This window comes from Solea solea, chromosome 3, assembly GCF_958295425.1.
Source record: "Solea solea chromosome 3, fSolSol10.1, whole genome shotgun sequence".
Taxonomy (NCBI): domain Eukaryota; kingdom Metazoa; phylum Chordata; class Actinopteri; order Pleuronectiformes; family Soleidae; genus Solea; species Solea solea.
This window is the reverse complement of record NC_081136.1, coordinates 20,134,727-20,148,417: the sequence shown is the minus strand read 5'-3', so window position 1 is coordinate 20,148,417 and position 13,691 is coordinate 20,134,727. Positions and strand designations below refer to the sequence as shown.

The following is a 13,691-nucleotide window of genomic DNA, read 5'->3' as shown; positions in this document are numbered from 1 at the left end:
TGTAACCAATTTATCAATGCATTGTCACAAAAAATGAAAAATGTCAGTCAGCTGTGGAACGGAGAGGCCTGTAAAAACACCATCCAATCAAAATAATTAACTGGATCGTGATGCATCAATAAAACTGCCATCTGCCGCAAAACGGGTATATGACAAAAGCAGCACACTTAAAGAAGAACTAAACCCCTGTTCTGAAGCTGACTCCACTGATTTTTTAATTCAGGCATTGGGTGGAAGGGAGTTATCATGAGTGGGGAGGTGAGTGAGCACCGCAGGGGGCATGACAATCGAGTGACAGCAAGTGCAAATCGCGGCAGCTTGCTGTGGTATTTCCAGTGGCAGCTTAGAGCTTTAGCACGCATTTAACGCAAGATACACACATTTCAATAAGTTTACACACTCACACGCCGCACATAACATTTTCCACGCTGATAAGTGATAAAAGTCACCGGAAATAAATGAATAATCTATGAATCAATGATACGAAGGCAGATTGCTCTGCATAGTTCATTCATACAGCTGTCATGAATTAGCAACCTATCAGCCAATCAGAAAATAGTATTCACTGTTGCTGGGCAGAATGGGGGGGTGGCTAGAAGAGGACGGTTAGTGGCGGAGGACCCGGAACAGTGACAACAACCCGGTAAAAGCCAGCTAATACAAAAATTCTAATGTAATGGGAGGTGTTTTTGTCCAGAGAAGGCAGTACATACACCCATTTTTAACACAAAATTCAAATACTTCACACAAAACTACCAACAGTTGGACCTGGATCAGTGAATAATATTACTAGATAACCTTATACACTAGTTTTCACCTGAAAAAAGTGGGTTTAGTTACTCTTTAAGAGCTTAGCACACTCAGCTGCATTGCTCAAGCGCGCATACACACACACACTCAACTGCACCTTAATCACAGGAGCATGCATTCATGCTCATACATAAAAAAATACCACTGTGTACTATGAAAACTTTGACATTTTGAAAAATTCAGTGATACAAATTTTTGGTCATACCGACCAGCACTGCTGTCTATCTTGCTGTGAAATGTGAACAACCCAGCAAAAAGACAACGTCTGGTGTCAGCTTTAATTTCTGACCGCAGTAATGCGAAACAAAAGAAGTACAGTCTTTCAAAAACAGGTTCACCTCACCTAGACAAAAGTTCGGTCATGTTCTCTTCACTCATTCCACCAAACACTTTAAACTTCTTCAGGTTGCAGACATGAGTCTTTTCATACTTCCCAAAGGTGATGCTCTGAACAACTGCCGGCCTTTCCATTTTTAAGACTAAAAACTGGAAGAAGTGAGAGAGAGAGAGAGAGACAGAGAGAGAGAAACAAGAAATTAGTGATTAATAGTAGAAAATAAATTGCTAAATGAATTTAATGTACAATGCATGTTTTCTTTTCATTTGCATGTTCATTTGCAAGGATGTACTTGCATACATGGGAAGTACGACTCGCCAAGTACGGGAGTACACAAGTATGATCATTGCAATTGGAACAGCAGCGTACTTCCTTGTTCTACCGTTTGAATGGTGGGTGGCACCAAGCTCTTAAAGGGGACATATTATACCCTATTTCCCCCATTAAAATAGTTCCCTGGTGTCCTAATGAACATGTCAGTGACATGCCTTGGTCAAAATACCATAAGGATGAAGCACAATAGCAGTTCAATAACCCTGCTAAACCCGCCCCTTTCAGAACGCTCGGTTTTCGTGCATGGTCCCTTTATATGCAAATGAGACTCAGGCAAACACACACCCACTTCTTCCAGGGGGTTTCTGATTTGTCCCTTTTTACAGCGCTCACTCGCTCAGCTGCTTCTCGTCTCCCCCTCCCTCCACTAGTTCTCTGACAATATCAACGTGGCAGCGTGCGCAGAAAACAGCGAGAGTGCCGTCACAGAAAGATACGTCCTACATAAGGATCGAGTCGAACAGTGCCGAACTGTAAATCAGTTAAATACACTTAGGGACAGCACAGCTGATCGCCACCGCTGATCGCCAGCAGCGCGCGGTGAGCTGAATGAACTGGCGCTGTATCAGATTGGTGACTGTATGCTCCGGAGCTGGCGATCAGTTTAGGCAGCTCGCCGCTGGTGATCAGCGGTGGCGATCAGCTGTGCTGTTCCTATGTATCCATGTGTCGTAGGTCTGTTCCTGTGACGGCACTCACACATACAGCGCCAGTTTAGGCAGCTCACCGTTCGCCGCTGGCGATCAGCGGTGCTGTCTTTTGAACTGATTTTCACAGAGAGTGCAGAACCGCTGCACAGAGAGTGCAGCACCGCTGATCGCTACCGCTGATCGCCAGTGGCGAGCGGCATAAACCGCCGCTGTATGAGATCAGACTGAGTCTGTGCTCCGGTCATGGAGGACGTACTGAACAAATATTTTTAATTAGGACGTGTCAGAATGGTTAGTTATGAGCTCCATTTGACCTTTTCTTAAAAATGTGTGTGTTTGTACATCGGTGAAATACGTTCGCTGACTAAATACGGCGACCGCTGGCCGCAGTCTGATGCGAAGTGGTGCGAACACACGTTTGCTGACTTTATCCGGAACATTAGCTTCATATATAAAGTCCTCTGAGGCTGGAAGTTTGTGTAAAACACTGTGCTCCACTGTGCAGCCACCAACAGCACACTTGTCCCTCCGTGTTGACATAATACCGCTCTTCCTCCCTCGCCTGCACTCTCGCAGGGTGGAGCTAAGGTGGAGCTCTCGAAGTAAACTTACTGGTGGGCGGTAACATTCGCGGTGAAATGCGCATGCTGCCGTCATAAGCGCAGGGAATTCAACATCGAGTGTTTTATCGCCTATACTTACACTAAGGGGAACCACGAAAACATGACGGAGTATTCTTTTTCCACACTTTGGCGACTGGTAGGGCCTCCAGAGTCCCAAATATAAGTATTAAAATGGTTAAAAAGTTGATTTTGCATAATATGTCCCCTTTAAGCGCATAAAAGTGTATCCCCCTGTCGGGACCTAGACATCTACCTGTAATCCATTGTTCTATTGTTTTTCATGGGCTGAGCTGAGTCTATGCAAAGTCTTAACCCCCATGTGGGACACTCCTGGCTTTATGAGCCCCCCTTGAAAAACTCTATATGAACCAGAAGACAGACATTCCTCTTCTCTCTTCCTTTTTTTTTTTCTTTGTGCTCTTTCATTTTTTGCTCCTATCCTTTGGGGGCCCAGAGCTCTGGACATGTAGCTCCATGCCAGTTTCACACTCACTGCCCGATTGTGAAACTCCAACGAACTGGACCGGACCCAACGACGGACCGCACACCTTGTTATCGGGGAGGGTTAGGTTAAGGTTCTGTGGTTGTAAACTTTCCTTTGTGTTAAACGTGTTGGATTGCACACCCACACGTTTGTAATGTTTACCATTACCCCAACCCATGTTTTTTTTGCACTGTTTGTATTTTGTTTACTTTTCTTAATCCCCTTCTCACGCCATGCAATCACACAGTGAAATAGTTTTCTTTGAATGTTTGTTGCCATAGTGGCTTAGCTCGGCAAACCGCGTCACTCCCCTTTCTTGGTGTTTATGTTGTATATAGCTTGTGTTGTCTTAGATTAAGCAAGTGATATTGGTTGATTCAACTAATGATGATTGTTTAATCAATTTTTGTTATTTCAATATTGTTCAATTGGGATATCTCTGATATCATAGTCAATTACAGTGATAGTTTAGACTGATTTTAAAGGCATCGATTGTCTTTTCCCTGTTTTCAGGGTGGTGCCCCGATCTAGTATTAATTATCATTTAATAAAAAAAATTAAATATTTAATTAAAAACATTATTAAAATGTTTTATTTTTATTTTTTATTTTTATCAATCAAACTTTTGTCACGATAGTTGATTCCTAACATATGGTGCTCCGTGTGAGAGTCTCAAATATAACAACTTTGTCACAACTGTACATGTACAAAACACAAGATATGGTGTTTTACTTGAATTTTTGAAGTTTCGCATCCTAAATTCCTTGAATTGGACTGGTTAACCAGTGGTGGTGTATTGCCACTGCTAAGCGTGTGTTGGCATGTGTTGCATATTAGCATGTGTTAACATGTTAGCATGCTAACCTAACTTATTAGGATTTTTGATTGGTTTCTGAAGGTCTATCACCAAAATTGTTGCGTGTGCTAGCATGTGTTAGCGTGTTACCTTAGCTTGTTTCGATTCTTGATCGGTTTCCAGATGTCTATTGCTGAAACCTGCTAGAACTTGTTAACTAGCTGTTACTGACTGGTGCCCAATTGTTTGTGGTCAGCCTGCCATTCAATCGTGTAAATTAAGATCAGCTTTGAATACTTTGAATATCGTGTGCTAAGGGTTTAATCGCTGATACACCCCTTTAGCAGTTGGTTAAACATAACCAACATAATATCTGTAGTTTCAAGGCATCTTAAGTGAGTTGCCTTGAAACACAGGTTGGTTTTCCCCATGCACAGTTTGCTAACAAAGTAGCTTAATGTTATTTATTCAGGCCAGGTCAAGCTTTCCCTTTCCTAGCCCAGTTCACAGGAACTGGGGCCTCTTGTAAGTCACAGGTGGGCATTTCCCTGTGCAGAGCCCAGCTGCAAAGAGCTGTGGCTGTTCTTTTACTTAAGCCAGGTTGGGCTTTCCCTGCACCTAGCCCAGTTCACAGGAACAGTGGCATCTCACGAATCATGGGAGGAATTTCCCCCGTGCACAGCCCAGCTACAAGAGCTGTGGCTCTCTATTTATTCAGGCCAGGCGGACTTTCCCCTGCACCCTGCTAGTGAGTCATGGGACAATTTTCCCCGTGCATGGTTCCCGCCCACAAAGATAGCTGTGACTTTATTTATTTATTTATAGGCCACGGGTCAATTCCCCCTGCGCCTAGTCCAGTTCACAGGAACTGCTGCACTGTTAATCACCGGATGTTTATCCCCCTGCATAGTCCCAGCCTACACAGATAGCTGCGACCATTTATAGGCCACAGGTCTATTCTCCTTGCGCCTAGCCCAGTGCAGAAACTGCAGCACCCGAACTGTTTACAGCTGTGAACACTGGCAGCCCACACCGGCATCTAGGCCCTTCAGTTGCTCTGAACCCTGCGACCGGCATCCCAGCCTTCAGACCAAACGGGGGACTGTTGGGACCTAGACATCTAACTGTAATCCATTGTTGTATTGTTCTTCATGGGCTGAGATGAGTCTATGCAAAATGTCAGCCCCCCCATGTGGGACTCCCGGTTTTATGACTGGGTTTTATGCCCCCTGGACAACATTCCAGGGGGTCAGTATCAGTATGAACCCCCCCAAAAAAACTCTACATAAGGAGGTCAGACATTCCTCCATTCACTTTTTGCTCCGGTTCCTGCTCCTCTCCTTTGGGGGCCCAAGGGCCCAGGGCTCCGGCCATGCGGCTCCGTGTCGCACAAACGATGCCCTTTCTGAAGCCTGCCAGTTAAACACTCACTATATTAGTGTGAAACTTGTTTTGCTTCTATCCACGAGCCCTTCCGGAACCGAAGATGGAGACTCTGCAGCCACCAGCATCCATTCTTGCACCCGCGATGTCCGCACCTACACCCTTCTTCCGAAGCTGACGCCCCGTTATGTTAAGGTTCTGTGGTTGTAAACTTTCCTTTCCACACGATCATATTGTTTACCCTTACCCTAACCCGACTTATCTTTGTCAACTGTTTGTATTTTGTTTACTTTTATTAATTCTCTTCTCACGCCATGCGATCAAGCAGTGAGAACATGTGCCTCTACAGCCATGCTGCCGCGTGTTCGGCCCAAGATCTGCGACCAGGGGTGGACTGGCCATCGGGAGTACTGGGAGTTTTCCCGGTGGGCCGATCGATTTTGGGCCCACAGTGTGGGCCCAGGAGAGTTACCATGACAGGAATACCTGGCTCAATGGCCCTATGAGAGGCTACAGAGGCCCAGGAGTCCCACACACACACCCCTAACCCCCCTCGTCTAATCATCTTGATGAGCAGATGATAGAGAAACGGAGAATAAAAAGAGAGAGTAGTAAAAAACAAAAGGCGGCGCTCAGAGAAGCTCAGAGAAAATAAACAAAATCTCTAGCGGCACATGCTGCCTAAAGTAAGAAAAGAGATGTTTGCTGCAGGGGCCAGTGTGGCGGGACCAACAGCACCGACGCGGCTGCGTTAGCTAGCCCCCCCCCCCCCCACAGGAGCAGGTGTCGAGTGACACTGGCCTGCCGACACAAGTGCAGGAAGAGAGAGAAAAACTAGACTCTCCACCATGTGAAGGAGGTGATACTGTGGTAAGTAAGCTGGTGTGAATAAACAATAACTCAACCACACTGGTGTTGTGTTGGGAAGCAATAATAACATAACAAACCATAATAACAATACCCAGCTGTGTGATAATGAGTAATAAATAAACACTCTCCAATATTAAATCCTTTCTCCAGTATCCTTCTTAAGAGCAAGTACAGTAAGCAACGCACTGTATATTTATCATTTATTTATTTATTTATTTATAACCGTGCCATGTCGTGCTGTGCCGAGGCAAAGCGACATTACATGTCATTTAGCAGACACTTTTATCTAAAGCGATGTATAAGTATAAGTGTTTTTGTTTTTTTGGTTTTCTTAGTCGAGGTAGTGTTGAAAGAAATGTGTTTTTAAATCGGCGGCAGAAGAGGTGGAGGCTTTCTGCTGTACGGATGTCAATGGGGAGCTCGTTCTACCATTTGGGAGCTAGGACAGCGAACAGTCTCGAGTTCTGTGAATGCCTCTGCCATCCTCTCAGTGAGGGGGCAGCAAGCCGGTTTGCTGATGCATAGCGAAGTGGGCAGGCTGGGGTGTAGGTTTTGATCATGTCCTGATGTAGGCTGGACCGGATCCGTTGGTAGCATAGAATGCAAGCACTAGAAACTTGAAGTGGATGCGAGCAGCTACAGGAAGCCAGTGAAGGGAGCGGAGGAGTGGTGTAGTGTGAGAGAATTTTGGTAAGTTGAAGACCAGTCGAGCAGCTGCATCCTGGATGAGTTGCAGAGGTCGTATGGCACACGCAGGGAGACCAGCCAGGAGGGAGTTGCAGTAGTCCAAGCGTGAGATGACAAGAGCCTGGACCAGAACCTGTGCCGCCTTCTGGGTTAGAAGAGGCCCCTTTACACCTGGCATCTTCTGTGATCAGAAAGCCCTTTTCTGAGATCAGATCAGATAGCGCTTCACCACATGTAGTTACACCTGGTCTTAACGTGCGTCAAGATTAGGAGGATTTTAACCATGAAAACAAGTTAATATATGTAAGTAGACCTCAATAACTAACATATATGTGTGATACAAGCATTCTATGTCGCCTTTAATTTCATACTGTCTATGGTTAATTTCATCAGGAGGAAAGTACCAAGTGCTAATGGGCGTGTTTTCAGAGCACCCGTGTTTCACAGATAACAGCATGTCTTCAGAGAACACCATCCTTGTTTTCACATTTTGGATTAGCCCAAACCACACAGGGTGAGTGACTCGTCCCGCAGTTAAACCTGGAGACCGGCCCCGCAGACATACTTATCTCCGTGTGTGGAGCTTCAAGAAACATTTAAAACACAGAAAGCTCTTGGCATGGCTGGTTTTTGTGTATTGGGTATAATTAACAAACAGAGGCTGAAATAATGTTGTTTTAGCAGCTCGCCTCAGGATGAGCTAGCGTGGTGCTAATGGCACCTTGTGCTCGCTGTGCGGCTTCGTAGCCTCTGATTTCAGAGGTTAAAGAAAAATGTTTAACCTCTGAAATAGCAGTAGCACTGCTTGTATCGGAGCGTTTATACCGGAGATTTTAGAGGGAGTCCGATACAATCCGATACTCGTTTGGCTGATATCGGACTGATATCTGATATCAATATCGGATCGGGACATCCCTAAATGAAAGCAGGGGAGACTGCGTAGTTTTGTCGCTCTGTCACGTTAGTGTGCTTTGAGCCAACAAGTACCTTCGGAAACACATCACATTAACACTTCTGTTCTATCTGGTCACATGTGGTCAGGCATGATCCAATGGCAATCTGTTCACAGAAAATACATTTAAATGCCAGGTGTTAAGAGGACCATAGAGAAATGTATCTGATCACCAGTAGACCTACCTGAGGAGGGTAGTTGCTCTCCGAGGACCACCTGGAAGACTGATCGTTAGGTTTGTCGACCAAGATATTCCTAAAAACACACAAATATGGTGTGAGTATTTATGCAGCTCAAGGAATGTACTATATACACTCTCATATAACACTGAAAGCAAAATTATTACATGAGCTTGATAAAGATGTAGGAGTAATAATCCTAGTCCAGTACCCTAGTGTGTACTAAATCTCAGAAAACTGTGAAATGTGCTTTTGATAGTTGAACAGTTTACTCCTGCTATGCAAATTCATTCAATTCATGCTTATTTGATCATTTGGGATACATTTCTAGGTCTTTATTTTTCTGTCGCTCAACCTGTTGAAAAAGAGGTAATTCATTTCTGCAAACTAAGCCCCTTTTCCACTAACATTTTCAGGAAGTTTTATTACTTTTTCTTCTCTCTTTGCATACACCTACTGCATTCTGAACCAATGAAGAACATCACGGCATTAATCACTCCACTAGATGTTATCCCGCTAATTACATGTTAGAACTACAAATGTTGTTAGCAACATATACTTAGCCGCTAAAGGCTCAGTGTATGTCCCTTAAGTAAATTATTTTTGATTTATTTACACTGTGGACTTGTCTGGGTTATGTGGCACTACTGCAAGGGAATATAATTAAAAAGTCACACAAGTTAACAATGAGAATGACAGTGCTCCAAGTAATGCTAATGCAAAAGCTAAGTGGTGCCAACGGCCAGCGTACAGCAGTGTATGTCAAGTGTAAAGCTGCTGAAGCTGTTTTGTAGACAAATAAATGAAAAAACCCTTCGAGCCAGAAGCTGGAGTTTTCTTCTTTTTTTTTATACTTTGGATCTGAAGCGGTATTAGTCTCCTCTGCGCAATATGTCCCGCTGCAGAAAACAGTTGTTTGACGCCACAGAGGTTGAGGGAATGCTAGTGCTAATAATGCTTGCCAGGTAACTACTACTTTTGGGCTCTCCTAATCTTGTCCCTCTTTACGGTTAGTTTTGGCCCACTTCAATATGCACCGCCTTCTGTCTGTGTCGTGGTTGGCAGTTAATTTGCTATGGCATTACTGCCACACTCTTAGCCCACTGTGAATCATGGGAGCCCAAAGAGAGCATCAGTCAAAGAGGAAGTTCATATTCATGAAAAAACAAAACTCCTGAAAAAAAAAATTGAATTTCTTGAAAAAAATGTTTTATCACCCAGTTCCATTACATGGTGTGGTTATTGCCTCCTTGCAAACATAACAGCCTTCTTCAGCTCTCAACGGTGAAGTTACAGGACTCTTATCTGCTGCTGTACTTCTATCACTTCTTCCTCTCCATGAGTAAACTGTTGTCCTACCGATCCAACTGTGAATCACTATGTCTCATCTTAAATATAAAACAATTTTTTGTATCATATACATGAAACGGTGCGTCCACGTTTTTTTTAATCAAATGACACAGAGGGGCTCCGTACTACATCTATCTAATGATATTTCATTTTCAAAATCAACCAGACCACAATAAAATTTACAGCACGTACATTTTTCAGGCACAGAATTGTATTGTTTATTGTGACCTCTTCTTTGTAAACAGTGTATGGCTGAGGCACAGCTGTCAGGTGATAGAATATAGACAGAATATAAAACAAAATATATTTGCTCGCAATGTTTTGATAATAATAATAATAATAATAACAGCATTAAAACTTTTTTTAAATGCCACTTGAGTGTTTTAATTACAGTTCAAGTTAATTTTAGATTTCTGTTATTTGATTATGATATATTTATTTTGCATAACATATGTTTTGATTGTAAAATGTATCCATATCATAACAAGTATTTTGCTTTGAAATTCTGTGAAATATTATCATGAATATCTTTATTACAATTTTGTGAGGGAATATTGTGTTCTAATTTTTAGTCCATATTGCCCACCAGGTAACTGAACGGCCGTTTTCCCCCCACCTACCTTCTTTATACCAGCCCGCTCTTACCAGAGATGCTCAGGGCTCCCTGGTCATTTGAGTTTGACACCTCTGATGTAATTAATCTTCCTCCAGTTATCTTAGTTAATAGTATGATTAATAAGTATCACCACATCCTGCTTTTATCACTATGTACCTGTAGTACAAATTCACAGACGTCCTGGGACTTTATGGACTGTGTAGGTTTTTAGGTTTTGGTTTATTATGTCACTTTGTTTGTAGAGCTGACGATAATGATTTCCTTAAATTAAAAGCACTTTATAAATACAGATTTACCTTTTCTATACAACTCAAATTAAACTATGATGTACAGTTCAACAAGAGCCTATGAAGAAGAATTGATGGTTGATAATGAGTCTGAAATTGTGTTATACTCATTAGTCATGCTTTTATGGCTGAACTGGATGGGTATTCAGACATTTTTGTGCAGCTTTTTGAGAATGGCAAAACGCATGCCAAGATTTCCACCGCCCTGCAACAGTCAGATCAGCGTTTCCCCTTGGATGGAGTTGTAGTGGAGTTGAGTGTTTGCCTGTGTTCAAAAGCAAAGCGCAAATTGCATCCTGCCGGGAGGAGAGGGGCTCCAGGACCAGAGGGGCTCTTTAGGCTTACGTACATAACAGTACATTTGTGCACAGTAATTAGCAGGGAAAATGTCTGTCTAGCTTACATATGAGGTGTCTCAAGCTTTAGGAAAATACACTTTATTGGTCAGATGATCCCGAGATGCTCGGAAATGTAAGTAAGATGATTCCCACAGTAGCTCAGTGGTAGAGTGAGTTGTCTTTAAATTTGCAGGTTGTGGGTTTGATTCCTCTGCTAGTCTATATGCCGATGTGTCCAAGACACTTAACCCCATGTTGGACAGCTGTGCCGGCAGCGTGTGAATTATGAAAGGTGAGTAATAGAAAATGCGCTGCACATTTTTGAATATGTAAGGAAGGTGAGTAAGAGAAAATGTGCTGCACATTTTTGAATATGTAAGGAAGGTGAGTGATAGAAAATGTGCTGTACATACAGTTGTGTACAAAAGTGTTTGCCCCCTTCCTGATTTCTTATTTTTTAGCATGTTTGTCACACTTATATGTTTCAGATCATCAAACAAATTTAAATATTAGTCAAAGACAACACAAGTAAATACAATGTGTTATTTAAATTAAGGTTTTTATTATTAAGGGAGGGAAAATAAATCTAAACCTACATGGCCCTGTGTGAAAAAGTGTTTGCCCCCTAAACCTAATAACTGGTTGGGCCGCCGTTTGCAGCAACAACTGCAATCAAGCGTTTGTGATAACTTGCAATGAGTCTTTTACATCGCTGTGGAGGAATTCCGGCCCACTCATCTTTGCAGAATTGCCACATTAGAGGGTTTTTGGGCATGAACTGCCTTTTTAAGGTAATGCCACAGTATCTCAATAGGATTCAGGTCAGGACTTTGACTAGGCCACTCCAAAGTCTTCATTTTGTTTTTCTTTAGCCATTCAGAAGTGGACTTGCTGGTGTGCTTCGGATCATTGTCCAGCCGCAGACCCCAATTTCTCAGCCTGAGGTCACAAACAGATGGCCGCACATTCTCTTCAGGATTTTTTGGTAGACCGCAGAATTCATGGTTCCATTTATCACAGCAAGTCTTCCAGGCCCTAAAGCAGCAAAACAGCCCCACACCATCACACTACTGCCACCGTATTTGATTGTTGGTATGATGTTTTTTCTGAAATTTGGTGTTACTTTTACACCAGATGTAATGGGACACACACCTTCCAAAAAGTTCAAATTTTGTCTTGTCAGTCCACAGAGTATTTTCCCAAAGGTCTTGGGGATTATCAAGATGTTTTTTGGCAAAATTGAGACAAGCCTTAATGTTCTTTTTGCCCAACAGTGGTTTTTGTCTTGGAACTCTGCCATGCAGTCTTTCTTATGGTGGAGTCATGAACACTGACCTTAACTGAGGCAAGTGAGGCCTGCAGTTCTTTAGATGTTGTTCTGGGTTCTTTTGTGTCCTCGTAGATAAGTCGTCGCTGCGCTATTGGGGTAATTCTTGTCGGCTGGCCACTCATGAGAAGGTTGCCCACTGTTCCATGTTTTCTCCATTTGTGAATAATGGCCCTCATCGTGGTTCAGTAGAGTCCCAATGCTTTAGAAAGTTCTTTGTAACCTTTTCCACACCGATATGTGTCAATTACTTTGTTTCTCATTTGTTCCTGAATTGCTTTAGATCGCGGCATGATGCTTCTTCCTTTTTTGGGATCTTTTGGCCGACTTCACTTTGTCTGACATGTCCTATCTCTTGATTCAATAGGTCTGGCAGTAATCAGGCCTGGGTGTGGCAAGTAAACTTTTCCCAAAAATGTGACTAACCACAGTGACCTGATGATTTTACAAGGTGGGCAATTACTTTTTCACATGGGGCCATGTAGGTTTGGATAGTTTTTTCCACATAATAAAATCATCACTTAAAAACTGCATTTTGTGTTAACTTGGGTTGTCTTTGTCTAATATTTAAATTAGTTTGATAAGCTGAAACATTTAAGTGTGACAAACATGCAAAAAAAAGAGAAATCAGGAAGGGGGCAAACACTTTTGCACACAACTGTAGATACACTGTATGAAAGTCTGAGTGGAAGGGTGAATGGCATCAAGACTACTGTAGACAGACAATTTACCATTCTGTAAATGGTACATTCACCAAGGAAACAACAATCATGTCATCAATAGATAAACTAAGTGTTCACAATTTCATATAGACAAGAGCAGCCATAATTTACACATTTTTCTTTTACAGGAAATCAGTTTTCAAACACGGAATAGCATTGGATACTATTTGTTGCTACTTTACACTTAAAGATGGGTACTGAAACTTGAAAAAGGCCTCTGAGGCAAACTTTTGAAATACTAGTATTATTTAGCACCAACATTAACAGTGCTTTAAGTGGTTAGGGACACAATCCGATTGTATGACGGATTTTCCCTGTTCCGAATCCTGAGGAGATCGTGTTTGTCTCTGTTGGTGCAGGGGGCGGGGCTAGAACACACAGAGAGGCAGCAGGAGCTTCTCACAAAGACACAGACCTGCAGCAACTGAGTCACAGTGGAGGAGTCTGTTTATGTTACACCAGAACTTACGCTGTTAATAGTTCATAGACTGTGGTCAGAAATCACAGGGAAGATATTTCCTCCAGGACAGAAGTTGTGGCTACTTCAGGCTGACACTCAGCTTGAAAATGTCACATTAATTCCAACTATGTCTAGGTTAACCCTGCCTGGTCAGTGTCAAAACTGACCGTCCCTCTCTCTCTTGAGACAGAGACACAGAGAGAGAGAGAGAGAGAGAGAGAGAGAGAGAGAGAGAGAGAGAGAGAGAGAGAGAGCGCTCATGAAGGCAATGCAGAACTCTCATGATTAGGTAAACATGTTTTTGTTTAATAGGTGAGTGACCACTAAAAGGTATATTCTGGATTTCACAGCATGGGATTATAAACATATATGTTTCAAATTATACCTGTTGACAATAAAAAATAATTAAAAAATATTATAATAATTATATAACTCAAAAATATAGGTATCAAATCTAATCTAAAATCCAATAAAATTAGTACATCTA

The 13,691-nt window shown here is 42.5% G+C and overlaps 1 protein-coding gene across 2 annotated transcripts in view; it reads right to left on the bottom strand.

The window, feature by feature from the left end:
- The window catches only part of mkln1 (muskelin 1, intracellular mediator containing kelch motifs), a 54,088-nt gene that overhangs the window by 39,227 nt on the left and 1,170 nt on the right, over positions 1-13,691 (bottom strand). For both annotated transcript variants that reach the window (XM_058625849.1, XM_058625850.1), the window contains exons 2-3: positions 8,111-8,180; positions 1,154-1,296 (exon numbers count right to left, since the gene is read on the bottom strand). In XM_058625849.1, the coding sequence (XP_058481832.1) occupies positions 1,154-1,296; positions 8,111-8,180 (213 nt within the window). The remainder of the gene's footprint in view (positions 1-1,153; positions 1,297-8,110; positions 8,181-13,691) is intronic.